Raw genomic sequence first — 16,704 nt, forward strand, 5'->3', positions numbered from 1 at the left:
AACCTGGATATTACATCATTCATTATATTTAAAAAAAACCTTTGATATATAAACAATTTAACTTTATTTTTCGAAAGTTCTTACAATGTTATACTGTTTGCTTAAACCCATTAATCTTATTTGAAAATAATGTTTTTTATAATTCAAAAATACCAAATAAGATTTGGAAGACATAAACGTAGTGTCATAAAATATTTCAAGAATCTAAGAGATTAAGTATAAACACTTTCCTATTTATCACGTTTCATCTGACGCTTGGACGATGCTTGTATTGTCTAATATGTATAGTTTCCAGTGTGCGTCTGAAGTGAGATTATACAATCTTTCAACACTTTTATCATCTAATGTGAACATACTCCACCCCATCGTCTGATCCTTCTCTATACGAGCTTCGTCTTATATGTCTTGGTCTTGACAAGCGCTTCATCTTATGTGATGATATTTCATATTATGGTCTTTTATGCATATTAGTCTTTCTTTTCTATGTTCACTTTGACTATATTATCCATTCATTAAGACTCGATTGTCTGATCATCGTTTACCACTATTTCGTCTAACAACTTTTCTCTTGCTGTATCGTCTTACTCAATTCTCTTTTGTTTTTGTCGAATCTTATGCTACACATGAATGAGCTATGTCATATCACAATACACCTTATAGTGTTTGTCATTATCAAAACATATTGACGCTCAATCATGAGATCATTTGATAACTGAACAATCTTCCTCTTTTTTATGATGACAAAAACTATAAGTCAACTAAACAATCATACAACAATATTACAATATATATCAATTTGCATAAGTAAAATTGTGAGAATGGAAGCACAAGAGTCTTTTATTGATGTTCTTTAAAGATATTACAAATAATTAAAATATTTATTGAACATTTTAAGTAACATTTTAACTTTTCTTTCAACAATTTTGAAAAGTTTCTTTCCCTAGTTACTTATTTCTTTCTTCCTTCAACCTTATCTTTCTCTTTCTCTCTGTCCTCCAACTTATCCTTTTTATTTTACTTTATCTTTTATTTCTCCTCCTTTTTGTCATTATTAAATTATAAAGGAAGATATAATTAAAGGATGGATGGTCTCAGAACAACTAGTGAAAAAAATGTTATCAGTGAGTTTGCTCTATCACTTTAAGACTTTGGACTGTGTAACTAAAGAGTTTTTGATCCAAGAAGAGGTCACTAAAGATTGAGAAGGAATTCTATTTTACTTTACATATCTTATATTTTTATTTTATTCTTAATTAAATTTTAAAATAAAAAAGAAATATTACAAATAAATACCCACCTCAACAATACAACATATGTTATTTTTTAAAGAAAAAGGATAGAGCGCGTAAAAAAGGTGCAGTAGGAGAGCGCGTGAAAGCAGGTGGATGGCATTGGCATAGGTAGGAACTGAAGCGGATTATTCTTTGCTCCTTTACTACTCCTTCCTTGCCTTCCCTCTCTTCTCTTCTCTTTCTTCTATTCTCTCTTCTGCAGCCATTTAACCTTCTTTTTCCGATTCCAATTTCGCTCTTATCTCTTCTTTCTCTTCCCTTTCTTGCCTCTCACTCTCACCAAACCCTTCCATCAACTTCATCTTCTTCTTCATGCTGAAGGAAACGTGCTGCTTCACTTCTGCAACTTTAGGTTTCCGACCAATTGGTACTCTTTCCCTTCTCTTTCCCCTTTTCCATTGTGTTTCTTGCGGTTTCTTATTCTCCCAATGTGCCTGCCTTCCCTATTGGAGTTCCGCACACCTCCAATTAGGGTTCTTGCTCTCTCTGACTGTCAATTTGAATTGGTTTCTAACAACGAGCTCACTGCTCTGCGGCTGATTGCTCGCAAGTTTGTGATTCTCGTTTTTGGTGTGCTGAATTGTGAGCTTGGTTTTTGAATTGGGGGTTTTGTGTTTCGATTGGGTTGGGTGTGCGGATGCATTATGCGACGTGTTTTGAAGATGGATTGTGTGGAATTTCGAAATGGTTGAGAGTTTCAGTTGTTCTGTTGTAAATTGTGGAGTTTTTTTTTACTGTTTCGGTGACTTTGCTTATGTTTCTACTTTCTTTATCAACTGCTGCAGGCATTTGGGGATGTGTATCTGCAAGTGAATCGAGTAGAATGGCAATTTTTGGGTCTGTGGTTGTGTTGTAGATGGCGGGTTAGGCTGTTTGATTGCTGTTGTTGGTTGAGTTTGCCGTTAATTCAATCTGGATTTGAGTGCAGATGATTTTTTGATGTGGCTGAGTGAGTGGTTTTTATAGAGGAAGCTTTGTTACTTTCGTTGTTGTTATTGTGTTGGTTTATTTTTTTGAAGAGTTTCGAACATAGTCGGCAGACAAAAAGGATTGAATTTTGTTCATGGGTAATAAACTTGGGAGGAGGAGACAAGTGGTAGATGAGAAATATACAAGACCGCAAGGGTTGTATAATCATAAAGATGTGGATCATAAGAAGCTGAGGAAGCTAATACTTGAATCAAAGCTAGCACCTTGCTATCCTGGAGATGAAGAAAGTGTCTATGACCGTGAAGAGTGCCCTATTTGCTTTCTGGTCTGGTTTCTATATCATACCTTCATAGTATTCTACATTTTTCTCTACTTATCGTGTTAATTTACATTTCTTTTAAATGGACAAATGAGTCAATTCAACTATGCACTCTTGGAACTGCAAAATATGACCTCTGGACCACCTTTTTTGGATTTAATGATTTATTTTATTCATTTGTTTCAAATTGAAACAAACTGATGGAGATATTTTCTGGACTGATTTTAATTCTTGTTTCCTTAAAGTCTATTTCAAGTTGTGAACTTCACGTATGACTTTCTATTCACCCCATTCTATTGTGTTTTTCCCCCTAATTTAGTATTATCCAAGTCTAAACCGATCAAGATGTTGCGCGAAGAGCATTTGTACAGGTATTTGTTTGGTTTATCTTCATTGGGTATATATTGTGTCTATAGCATTTTTATGCAACCTAATTGTTTTCATTTTATCAGAGTGCTTTTTACAGATGAAAGTTCCAAATTCCACTCGACCTACACAGTATCCTACATTACTTGTTTGCTTTCAGTATGAAGACATAACTCATAACTGTTGGTCTAACAATTGCCATCTTGCTCTTTAATGTTAAATAATTGCTTGTCTTAACAACATAAGATGTCCCTTCTGCAAAACAGCCAATTATGCTGTGGAGTATCGTGGTGTGAAATCAAAAGAAGAGAAAGGATTGGAACAGATTGTAAGTTGTTAGCTAACATGGTTATTGTTTTTAGGAGTGCATCAGAAATGTTTTCATTGTGAATCAAGTTAATGTTGATTCTCAATTATTCAGGAAGAGCAACGTGTTATTGAGGCAAAAATTAGGATCCGGCAGCAGGAACTTCAGGATGAAGAGGAAAAAATGCACAAAAGACTAGAAATGAGCTCCTCGAATGTAAATGTGGCAGTTGCAGATGTTGAATACAGTTCAAATGCAGGTAATCTTTCAATACAGTTCTGGATTTCATATGTATATGTGTGCGGGTGACTAATCCTAGTTGTAAAATTATTCTTATTTCAATCTTGTAGTGTCTGCATCTTCAATTTCTGTTGTGGAACACGATGAAATTGTTTCTTCTCAAGACTCAAGTGCCACATCAATGGTTAGACCAAATGCAATGAGTAGGACCAATAGGTATGCTAGCCTTCACTGCTCAACCCCTCAATTTCCTATTTCTCTTATTTATCTCTCTTAGCATTTCCAGCATCCAATGTTTTCTCACCGACTTAGGGTATTAAATCTTAAAATTCAACAACAGGAAGAAAATGGGTTACTGTGTTTAAATCTTTATTTAACATTGCTTCAAATTGACTGCAATCCCTTTGCATGTTATATTTCCCCATGAATATTGCACCAGTTAGATTATACTTTGCTAATCCAATTTTTAGTCCATTAAGAATGAGAAAAATAATCTTCTCAGTCCTGTTTGAATTGAGCCAGTCATCTGTGATCCTGTGCCTGTGGTGGGTTGGTGCTTTAGACCAATAAGGTTATGAGAAGCATACCTATTCATATCATATGTAAGCTGAATTCATATCATAAACTATTGGAACTTTTGGTATTGCTAGGCTCTACAGATTAGTATTGCTATTTTAAGTACCATGATTGGCTATCACTTGAATTAAAATTAACTCCAAACCCTTTCCTGAAAGATGCAAATTATTGAGGTTTTGTTTTAATTTAAATCCCTATAAGCAAGCACTTGATCATATTAGTGCGTAGAGAGGGAAATTGAATGCCCTTGAGTTATATTGTGGCAATGGTTAAGTGATAGTCTTATTGAATAAGAAAGGAAATATTTTTTTATCATATTTGAAAGGAAATATTCTCAGCTTTTCTTTCATTGTTAATGTTTGACAGTTATAATCCAGCATCTGGAATCTGCCTGCTTCTATGAGCTCTGAAGAATAAAATCATAATTAAATTCAGTAGCTTCAATAGTTTGATCCAACTAAAGTATATATAATTATTTATTAATGGATGTTTTATTTCATGAATCATAATTGCTTATTTGGTCAAGTAGACAAAGAGGGAAATTAGTGTAATAAGTTAGTTATTATTGATTCCTTGGTTTTGATTCAACCTCAGCTTGAAGTTTTGGTTCAATGCATGAATAGGGATAGATGTGCAAGAAAGGATGGGTCGCTCAAATGGACAAATGTTACTAGTGACTAGCCTTTCTGAAGGAGTATTCAAAATGCAGATTTATGTGGAAAATCCAAGATTTATTCTTTTTTAAGTATTTAATTAAATTAAAGTGATGCTTTTGTTTGTCATTACACTTGTGAGTTTTGAGTGTAAGAGATAAGAAATCCTCCTCCATGGAACTTCAATATCCTTGTACTAAGGAGAAAACAAAGAAAATATAGATAAACTTCTTCCTCTTTCGTTATTAAATATATAAGAAATACTAATAGTAGCAACATATTCTTTAACATACTCTTTTGAACACACTTTGTAATATTTGCTAAAATTGATTGTAAATTACTACTTTTTGTTGGCCTCTCTACTAATTTTAACTGTCACTCTCCTAAAGTAAAATGGAGGCTATTATTTTTTTTATAAAGCTTTCATGTTCGGCAACATGGAGGCTATTATTTAAGAGGTAGAATATTTTATGGGTTTGTACTATGTTTTAGTTATCCTATCACTATTTGCTAACATTTTAAACTGACTCCTGTTTTGAGTACAATTCATATCTTAAGAGTCTAAATTCATGAGAATATTCTATAATATTCAAAAAACTTAGGACAGAGTACACATTTAATAATGTATGTTACAGTTATAGAAATAAGGCACAAATATTTTACAATCATCTTTTATAATATTTTAGATTCAAGAATATCTAAATTATATTTGTATTACTAGGAACTAGGTACAACACGAAGCACATTGCAACTTTTTCAATATAGTCTATTTAAGATGACCTATTCAAACATCTCCCATGTACCATTACGTTTAAGGACTTGCATTTCAACAGTCATGACTTGTCGCCATCCAGGATGATTAAGTGCCTCTTTCACTATTTTAGGAATGATAATACAAGATACATAGGAGATGAAAGAACAACAAGGAGACAAACGATGATAGCTTAGAGAACTGTAAATAGGATAAGGATTGTGAGTAGAACGAGTATCTTTTCAAATGACAATAGGCCATCTAGAATCCTCATTATTAGGAGTCGTAGTATGGAACGATGATGGGGAAGGACTTGATGAAGAGGACTCATCATGTGGTATTGGACTAGTCATTTGAGTATGGGGATATGGCTTAGGTGAATTGGACTGATGAGAGGAGTTTTGATTATTTGGAACACACTTTGGAATTGGATACAGAAAGGGCTCAACTAAAGGTATAGGCAAGTTCTTTTGGACAAAGTTAACATCTTGTGTAGAGGTAGAGAAGAAAGGAGTTTCTTAAAAAAAGGTGACACTTGTAGACATGTAATATTTGTGTCAATGGAATAACATCGATATCCTTTTTGAAGACGAGAATATCATAAGACACATTTGATAGCCTAGGCTAAAAGTTTGTCCAAACCTAGAGACACACCATGTACAAAACACACAACCAAAGACTCGAGGAGAAATGGAAAAAAGAGGTTCAACGATGAAGGGAATTTTATTAATAAGATAACAAGTAGTAAGAATGACATCAATCCAATGATGAACAGGTGGATTGGCAACAAGCAACAAGGTACATGCAGTTTCAACTAAGTGTCTATTTTTTTTCTGCTATACCATTTCGCTGAAGTGTATGAGTACAGGTAGACAGATGTAAAATAACATATGAATTTAAAAAAGTAGAAAAACATAAGAAATGTAATCTTTGGCATTTTCGCTCCTTTAGATCTTGATTGCTTGGCCAAATTGGTTTCCAATTTCATTAAGGAAAGACTCAAAGATATTTAAAGGTTCAAACCTATCTTTCATTAAGTAAACCCAAGTTCAACGAGAATATTCATCAATAGAAGTGACAAAATAACGAAACCCAAAGGATGTGACTCGTGTAGACCCGAAATGTCATAATGAGTTATAGAAAAGACAGAGTTGCATCTTGTTTCAATTCTTTTCGAAAAAGAAGACCGAATATGTTTTCCTGGTTTACATGACTCACATTCCAAGACTAGGAGTTTGCTAAGTTCAGGAATCAACCTTTTTAATTTTGATAAATGTAAATGACTTAAGCGGCCTTGCAAAAGCTTAAGGGATGGGGATGCTAAACAAGACATTGACAGTCTATTACTAAGATAGCAAAGTCCTCTAGATTCATGTCCTTCACCAATTAATCGACTTGTACCACACTCTTGTATATTAAAAGAATTTGTATATCAAAGGTTATGGAACACTTTAAAAGTTTGGTTAATTGACTTTAAGGAAATTAGGTTAAACAAACAATTAGGGACAAGAAAAACATGCTTTAGGTTTAAGGAGGGAGAAGGGGAGGTTTAACCAACTCCTTGAGAAGTAACTTTGGATCCATTGGCTAAAGTAATAACATTTGGAATTTTAGTTTGAGAAATAGAAGATAACAAGGAAGCAGTACCAGAAACATGAGCAGAAGCATCTGAATCAATTATCCATGAACTTGCATTTAAAGGTTTGAGAAATGCAAGCTCTTGACAAAATATAATGGGTGAAATTGGTTGGGAGACTTTAACCTGAGATATTCTTGATATTCTTCATTAGTACATTGTGGTTCAAGCTTATTAGATTGAAGGATGCTTGCTGTCTTGTTAGGAAAACTATGTAAGGAGAAGCACTTATTTCGAGTGTGGCCAATTCTCCTACAAAAAGAGCATTGAGGTTGTTTGAACCTGCTTTGAGTAAAGGAAGGCCTATTGAAAGAGCAATCCATCAATAATTAGAATTTCATCAACCACCACCAATGCCAATAGAATGAAGAAGCAAGGGTGGAAACGTGCTTAGAAGGTTTCTGACCATGGGAAGGTGGTGTGTGAGACACAAGCACCTAGGTCAGCAGAGAAGAAGACTGCGTGTGGTGAGACTTCTGGCAAAGTTTGAACATGCTGCCATTGAGGTTGGATCGTGCTCCTCAAGGCACATCAAACCTTGCCTTTGACGAATGAAACTACAATAGGGGACGGTGACTGGATGATGTCCACTCTGATACCAACTTGAGAAAAGTACAAAATAATAGAGAATGAATTTTAGAGCTTGATTCCCCTCATAGGTTCTCATATTTGTAATGACATTGGAAGTTCAAGAATGAATGAGAGGAAAGAGAAAAGAATAAGAAAGCTCACATATAAAACTAGGTACAACACAAAGCACATAAGAGGACTTTCTCAAGATGGGGAGACTCACCAATCTACCTGTAACATTGCATTGGCAGCACACAATGGTAATTCTTTTGCATGTCTTTCTCGGTCTCCTTCCTTGGGCCTTTAACTATGGTGCAACTATCACAAACCTGTGGCATTGGTACTACCAAACCCTTTTTGTCTCTTACCATTAACTGTTCTTCATGAGACAACTGGTCATTTAATTTACTGTCACCTCTATCATGACATTATCTCTCTCCATCAACACTTGTATGTGTGTCTGCGATTTCTCCAATGATGATTCATGCACAACTAGAACATCTTGGATTTACAAAATTATAGAAGATGGTGTCAAGTTTAAAAATCTTATCTAGTTTGATTTGTGAATTGTGTTAGCTAGGTAAACACATTTGTCATTCTTTTTTTGATAGTATTTTTAAATGATCTTATTTTCTTTTTCTTTAGTTCACTTTGATATTTGGGCTCCTAGTTTTAAATATTAATACGTATACTGATGACTATTATAGATGTACTTGGATTTGGTTGATGAAAAACTGCTTGAAATTGTTTTCTATCTTTCACACATTTTATAATGAAATCAAAACACAATTTGGTGTATCCATACGTGGTTTTTGGAGTGACAATGCCTGTGAATACATGTCTCACCAACTCTAGCAATTTATAGCATCCAATGATATTCTTCATTTGTCTTATATTTCAAATCAAAATGGAGTAGATGAAAACAAAAACAAACATCTTATTGGCACTACTTGGATCCTTATCCGTCACAGTCATATTCCACTTCGTTTTTTAGGGAATTTTGTCTTAACTACATGTCATCTCAATAATCGAATGTCATCATATGTCTTATTTCCTCATTTCCATATATACTGCCTTCCTCCATGTGTTTTTGGTTTCACATGTTTTATACATAACCTCACACATGGTCAAAATAAGCTCTTGATCATTCAAATGTGTTTTCTAGGATATCATCATTCTCAAAAGGGTATCTCATGAACTTAATCGACATTTTATTTCTGCCGATGTCTCTTTCTTTGAGTCTATCCCATATTATACACTTGTTCCTTTTGATTAGGAAATATGTAGTCAATTTTCCACTTGTGTCAACCTTCCTTCATCACTAGTTGACTTTGCCATACCTCGGGATGCTTCTCCAGAACCACTTCCAAGTATATTCATGTTGCCCATGGCTTATTGACATTTCGGTATAGGACCCAATTTTGTTAGATAATGGTGTAGTGGAGGCCATTTCTGATCCTTCCTCAACAATATCTCCCATGTTAGATCTAGTCACCTCTGAAAATGACCAACTTAATGTGACTCAAAAACTTATGTGTTCTATTTGTTACTCTTCTCTCTGCTATAGTAACCTTAGTTATCATCGACTTTCAACCATACATTGTACCTATCTGTCTTCATTATCTTTTGTTCTTATTTCTAGGTCTAGGTGAGGCTTTATCCCACCTAGAGTGGCTTCAAGCGATGATTGATCAAATGTTTGGCTTCCAAAGTAGTGGTACTTGGGAGTCGATTCCTTTTCTAACTTTCAAATCAATTGTTGAGTGTCAATGGTTTTACACTCTTAAAACAAGACCTGATGGTAAAATTGATCACTATAGAGCTCGACCGATTGCCAAAGGATACGTACAAATCTATGGACAATATTATACTAACATGTTCTCTCCTATTGCCACAATGAAATCAATCCAATTTCCCTTCTCCATTGTAGCTATTTGTTACTGGACTTTGTTTCAACTAGACATCAAGAATGCATTTCTACATGGTGATCTTGATGAGGAAGTCTATATGAACTAACGCCCTAGTTTTGTTGCTCAAGAGGAGTTGTTTGATATGGTATATTGTTGTTTGATATGGTATATTGTCTTAGCAGGTCCCTGAATTGTCTCAAGCAATCATCTCATGCATTGTTTGGGTGTTTTCAAATTGTCATCTTGCAATTTGGAATGATATGAAATGGTGTTGATTATTATTTGATTTATCGTCATTTTCCCCAAAGATGTATGTACCTCATTTTGTTGGTGGATAACATTGTTATCACAGGCAACGATAAGGGGGGTATTGTCTAACTTAAACATTGCTCATTAGTTCCATATCAAAGATCTTCAACACTTGAAATAGTTTCTTGGTATAGAAGTTGCACAATCCAAGGATGTTTTGATAATATCTCAGAGAAAATATTCTTTGGACATTTTAGAAGATGCATGGATGCTAGATGTTAGGCATGTGAACAAACCATTGGATCCTAGTGTCCAATTTGTACTTGACCAAAGATAACCGTATCCTGACCCCGGAAGATACAAATAGCTAGTTAGTAAGCTAAATTACTTGAGTGTAACTCATCATGACATTGTCTTTGCAATGAGTGTATTAAGTCAATTTTTAAACGCTCAATTGTCAAGACTATTGGGATGCATTAGTATGGATCCTAAAATATTCTAACTCGAGAGTCTACTGTGACTCGTGGGAGCCCAGTAAACTCGACTCGTAAACCCGACTCGTAGACTCGTAAGAGTCTACTTCACATAAAAAATTTAACAAAAAAAAATTAATTCATGATACCAATTTCATAATATTAAAATAAACAAGTTCATACACCAATAAAATAACTTCTAGGTGGCTTTCTTACTTGTAAGTGGCAGTGAAAATGCTGAACTTAAACTAGTTCCAGACTTCTTACTATATCCCAAAAATTAAAAAAAATCAATTAGTCAATCTACCCTAAACAAAAATCCAATATGTCCAAAGCAGTAAAAAACTGCAGGATGCCCAAAAATCTAACCCAAACCCAATGAACAAAAAGCCCTAACCCATTTTTAAAAGCTCAAACCTAATTTTAAAAACCCTAACCTAATATGTCTCAACCTGTCGTCACCACCCTAACCCAATATGTCCTCACCGCAGCAGCAGTCGCGAACGGTGCGATAAGGATCGCGGCGAGGCGAGGTGCGACGACCAGCGATACGATGCGACGAGCGGCGTGGTGTGACGAGCGGCGCAGTGTGACGAAAACGGCACGGTGCGACGAGCGGTGCGGTGCGGTGCGACGAGTGGCCCGACGAGATGCTGCCGCGATAACCTAATCACAAAGAGACGTACCGTTTTGGGTCCATTTTACGCAACTCGGTGACTCATACTTAAACTCGCGAGTTTGGCCGAGTTTGACCGAGTCAACTTCGGGTTTACTCAAAAACGAGTTTACTCATGAGGTGACTCGCCAACCTTCACCTGAATCTTAAACTCTTAAGGGTTTACGAGTTAACCCTAGAGTTTGATAACCTTTGTCTTGTCAAAGGCCTTATTTATGACTGTAAGGGAAATACTAGAATTATAGGGTATTCTAACATTAATTGAGCAAGGTTACCAAGCTCTAAATACTCCACTCTAGGGTATTATGTTCTTGTTGGGGGTAATTTAGTATCATGGAAAAGTAAGGAACACAATATTATGGTTAGATCAAGTATAGAAGCACAATATAGGGCAATGGCATTAGTCACTTGTAAGTTCTTATAGCTAAAAGCTTCTCCTTAAAGATCTTAAATTTGAAGAAAAATCCCAAATGCACATTATATGTGACAAGTAGAAACATGCCTATAATCCTCTCTTTCATGAGAGGACCAAACATACTGAGGTAGATTGTCATTTCAAAAGAGAATGAAGTTTGTTTGGAGACATCATCACCACTAGATTTGTTGATTCTAGTGAACAGTGGATAGAAATATTCAAGAAGTCTCTTAAGACGTCCAAGGATCAATCATAATTGTAGCAAGTTGAGCACATATGACATACTTTAGCATGGGAGGATAAATACAAAATTAAGACTTAAATATTTTATAATGAATAAGATCTTTTAGAATTAAGAATATCTAGATTATATATGTATTATTAAGAGTATTTTTATTTATTACTGTATCATATCTTTATTATTATGGGATATCATATCTTCTCTATTCACTTTATTGACATTCAACTTGACACTTTGTTACTTCAATAGATCTTATAAAAATCTTGCTGAAGAGAAAAAATAAATATTTTTCTCAATTTTTTTTGATAATAATTGATTAGCCCAACTACTTGTGTGAGTGTATCTCTGTGCGAGTGCTTTTGTGAGATGATATAGCTTTATTTTTGTGTTGTATGTGATACCGGGCCTAAATTTGTGCGACATAGGTGGAGCTTCATCTCTTTGTGATTGGTCCTTTAGCTGTTGTCTTTACCAAATAATTATTAAATACTTGTTTGCTCATATAAATAAGTTAACGAGTTCTTTTATATATTTTGGAAACTACTTGTTGGGCTTACACTATATTTTTTCCAAAATGCTGAAAACTGCAGAGATGATGAATTTGATGTTGACCTTGAGGACATTATGGTCATGGAAGCAATTTGGCTTTCGATTCAGGTAAAAACTTTTCATCATATGCTTACCTGTTAGCTATTAATTATTGAATGTTATTAGAATTGAATATCACCGGTTATGTGCAATATAATGGTTCACTACTTGTTTTTAAACCATTTAACTGCATACCACACATATATATATATATATATTATATAATTTAACTGTATACCATTTCTCATAATATTAGCAATAATGAAGATAAGTAAATTCTTCCAGAGGAGTTTAATATTTTGATTTGTCTTGTACCTCATTCTTTATTTTCTTCATCTGTAAAGTTATTTTTTAATGAAATAAATATTTGAGTATTTAGAATTCCACCTGTGTACAAGTGTAAATGGTAGTTTCTAAATAACAGCAAAGGAATACCCTTTATGTTTTAATTTCTTGTGCTGGTTTTAGCTATACCATTTTATTCATTCTTAATTTATAAATACTTGTGGAATTGAATAACTTTTGAGTAAATATGTGTGAATGACCATGTGAGACTCATTTTTGCTGGTTGTGTTGCTATGTTTGCGTGACATTATCCCTCATTCATGTCCGTGTTATACATAATAGCTTTGAACTGACCATTTTTTAGAAGTATAGAACCTTTTTGTGCATGTATACCAAAAGTTTGATCATCTTGATCACCTGGTGATCTTCAATGTAAATGCCATCTTAGAAGGGATGATCATTATCTGAAACAAATTTAGTTTCTATGTATACCTAGCTCAAAAGGATAAATCATGCTTGTTCTATTAAGGTGAAAGCAGGTTACTCCTGCTTAAAAGATTTTCAGTTTTTATCTATTAGTTTGAATGCAAGTTAGCATCTTATCAGCTTACTATAGAACTCCAAAGTTCAAACAAAGGTCATCTTTTATTATATGATTGTGGGTAACATAGATTTATTGGGAATGCAACGATATTCTGGAATCCAGATCTTTGCGTATTTTTCAAGTAATGTTTATATAGACTTGGATTCACTTAGTAGTTGATACATGTTAGCATATCCACCATTTAAAGTATACATTGAAACTTTAACTATATGTATATTATGAAATTCAATGATGGATTACTGCCATAGTGCCATACAAGGTTCAGTGTGCATAATTCTATATTAACACTGCTCAATGGTTTGTGTTGTCTATTTTATTTGATGATTGTGATCGACTCAATATATGTATTAAAACTACAGGAGAATGGCAGGCCGAGAAATTTATCTTTTGCTGATGCTACTTCTGGACACTACGTAGCCGATGGTCGTTATATTTCATCCACAATGGGTCCACCAACCGGATCATCCTCATCTCCTTCCGGAGGTCTAGCTTGTGCCATTGCAGCTCTTGCTGAGCGCCAGCAAATGGCTGGAGAATCATCTATGAGCTTTACCAATGAAAATATGTCATCATTGAACACACCGCAAGGTTCCAGAAGGTTTTATAACAGACTTGGTCGGGATATGGCTAGTTATCCACCTGCTGACAACCTCAATGGGGAGCCACCAGATGATACTGTGGCGATGACTAGGAGTCATAGTGAATGGGACACAGACCATGGAACACATATGGCTGACCAAGCAACTAGCTATACAAACTCTATTGCAGCAGATGATCGTGGTGAACTATCTTCTTTGACACGGTCTGATGACATTGATGGAAGCTCTCAAAGTGCAACTGAACCTATTATTCCTGAGAGTTTTGAGGAACAGATGATGCTTGCTATGGCTGTCTCTTTGGCTGAAGCACGAGCCATGTCCAGTGGACAGAGTGCTTCTTGGGAGTAGTCTTTGGTTGGTTGAGGTGGTGGTTTAATCTCTTTTTAAATGGGGGATGCTTGCCTTGGCTAATAATTGGCAAGCCGAGTCCAATGTTGAGAATTTGAGGAAAGTTCACTCGTTGTGTGCAATTTGTTCAAGGATCAGGTAGTGATCTCTCTTCCAACACAAATTTATATATATAAATGTCAAAGGAAAACTAATGATTCTAGTTGGTGAAAGGTTGTTGTTTAATGCCATTTTTTTACTTGTGTTAAATGTTTTCTCCCTGTCCCCCTCATTGGTTTCTGTAAATAGTTTTAGTCTTTGATAGATGTACTTTCATTCTTACAGTAATATATGACACATTTTAGACACGTACTGAAGAAGGGAATTTAATTTCTGTCTTGAAAACTTTATCCAGAGTAATTAGCATTGCCACGTGTAATTAGCATTGCCACTGAGTAGACATCAATTCCAGAGCCATAACATTGTAATGTGCAATAACACTTGCATTGTGCCCTTTATGATATTATGAAGGGAAATGAATTGAAACTAACTTTGCACCATGAATAGATGATGATAGAGAAAGGTTTTCTAGTTACTATAAATAAACTAATGGCTGCATACTAGCGCTTAATTGATTACTTGATTGGAACCAATACTAAACTCTCTATTAAGCCATTCTACTTCCACATAACCAACTTGCTGTCTAAAATTGAAGCGATTAATCACCCAAGAATTCTTTACTTTTATAGTTTTTAAAGTTCATTTTAAATAAATGTAGCATATTAACTGGTGCACAAGATTAAAGTTCATTAAACAACTGTAGAATATTAACTATTCGCTTGAGAATTAGGTAATGTAATTGTGAAGCAATGGTAGAGAAAATACAATTTTTGAAAATCTTGGACCTGTGACTTAATCAACATTTATACACTAGTGTTTTAAGTTTCCGAATACATATTCCTCAACAAAACTGTCAGATTCCTTGCACATCAAGCGAATGAAATCATCATAACCATAACCTGTAATTTTGTCATCTGAATAATACCATAACCATCAAGTGAATCAAATCTTTATGTTTTATTTAATTCCAAATTATGGATGAATTTTATTTCAATTAATGATATGATTTTGAAATTATTTGTATGATAGATTTGTAATCACCAAAGTGATCAAATCTTTATGTTTTATTTAATTCCAAATTATGGATGAATTTTATTAAAATTAATGATATGATTTTGGAATTATTTGTATGATAGATTTGTAATCACCAAAATGATGAAATCTTTGTTTTATTTAATTCCAAATTATGGATGAATTTTATTTCAATTAATGATATAATTTCTGGGATTATTTGTATGATAGATTTGTTAATCACCAAAGTGATCAAATCTTTAAGTTTTATTTAATTCCAGATTACTGATAAAATTTATTTCAATTACCTATGGAATGGATGCTGAATTATTTAAATATGGGTAAATGGAAATTCATTATTATAAGACACTTTTGGATCACCCAAAGGTTGATTAGTTGTCCTTATAATTAATGGATATGATTGTTGGTAGTGAGTAAGTGTTATTAGTTTTGCTTGTATATCCAAAGATAACAAGTGTTTTTAGTTAATGCATATATCTTGCCAAATAAAGTTAATACTATTAGCATCATTATGTTTTGTATATTAATGAATCTCCCAAAGGAGAACATTAGTATACATAGAATATTTTCTGAATCTGTATGTTTAGTTTATGACTCAAAGTATTAATGTTAAGCATGTGTGATCAAGTATTTGTTCCTGTATCTTTATGCGAATGAGCATAGCAAGTAATATTAAGTTTGCTCTTCCCAAAATAGAGAAGGCAAAAGAATTTATGAAATTTGTGGAAGAGCACTCCCAAACTACTGATAAGTCTCTTGTTGGGACATTAATGAGTACATTAACAACCATGGAGTTTGATGGTTCTCGTACTATGCACGAACATGTCATTGAAATGACTAATATTGCGGCAAGACTTAAGTCTCTTGGAATGGCAGTGGATGAGAATTTTCTCGCGTAGTTCATCTTGAACTCTTTACCGTCTGAGTATGGTCCTTTCCAGATGAACTATAACACTATGAAAGATAAGTGGAATATGCATGAATTGCATAGCATGTTAGTTCAGGAAGAGACTAGACTGAAGAATCATGGAAGCCACTCCATACACTATGTGAACAATCAGGGAGCTGGAAAGAAAGGCTTCAAGAAACATGGAAAAGGTAAAGGACTACTGAAGATAAATGAGTCCTCTACTAAGCTCCAGAAAAAGAATGACAAATGTCATTTATGCAAGAAAGCTGGACATTTCCAAAAGGATTGTCTGAAACGTAAGACTTGGTTCGAAAAGAAGGGTAAGTATAATGCTTATTATGTATGTTTTGAATCAAACTTAACTGAAGTTCCACATAATTCTTGGTGAATCGATTTTGGATGCACAACTCATGTTTCTGACATGATGTAAGGATTCCTTTCAACCCGAACCATAAAGCCAAATGAAAAGTTTGTCTTCATGGGGAATAGAGAGAAGGTTCCAGTGGAAGCAGTCGAGACTTATCGTTTAATCCTCGACACTGGATTTTATTTAGACTTGATGAATACTTTTTATGTACCTAGTATATCTAGGAATTTAGTTTCATTGTTTAAACTTGATGTTGCTTGATACTCTT

At 34.3% G+C, this 16,704-nt stretch overlaps 1 protein-coding gene across 1 annotated transcript; it reads left to right on the plus strand.

Moving 5' to 3' along the window:
• Positions 1 to 1,315: 1,315 nt before the first annotated feature.
• Positions 1,316 to 14,375, plus strand: LOC137835082 (E3 ubiquitin-protein ligase DA2L-like). The gene is made up of 9 exons (XM_068643422.1): positions 1,316 to 1,659; positions 2,078 to 2,547; positions 2,861 to 2,912; positions 2,994 to 3,039; positions 3,154 to 3,235; positions 3,329 to 3,473; positions 3,565 to 3,670; positions 12,195 to 12,261; positions 13,441 to 14,375. The coding sequence occupies exons 2-9, from the start codon at positions 2,356 to 2,358 to the stop codon at positions 14,026 to 14,028; spliced, it is 1,278 nt and encodes a 425-aa protein (XP_068499523.1). The 5' UTR covers positions 1,316 to 1,659; positions 2,078 to 2,355; the 3' UTR covers positions 14,029 to 14,375.
• The last annotated feature ends 2,329 nt before the right edge of the window (positions 14,376 to 16,704 follow it).

Source organism: Phaseolus vulgaris, chromosome 5 (genome assembly GCF_000499845.2).
Source record: "Phaseolus vulgaris cultivar G19833 chromosome 5, P. vulgaris v2.0, whole genome shotgun sequence".
Classification (NCBI taxonomy): domain Eukaryota; kingdom Viridiplantae; phylum Streptophyta; class Magnoliopsida; order Fabales; family Fabaceae; genus Phaseolus; species Phaseolus vulgaris.

Bases quoted from the DNA above. Each gene is read 5' to 3' on its own strand.
- LOC137835082 (XM_068643422.1), top strand. From the start codon at position 2,356: ATGGGTAATAAACTTGGGAGGAGGAGACAAGTGGTAGATGAGAAATAT. The intron at 2,913-2,993 runs GTATTTGTTTGG...TCATTTTATCAG, and splicing joins CGCGAAGAGCATTTGTACAG to AGTGCTTTTTACAGATGAAA. The intron at 3,040-3,153 runs GTATCCTACATT...TAACAACATAAG, and splicing joins AATTCCACTCGACCTACACA to ATGTCCCTTCTGCAAAACAG.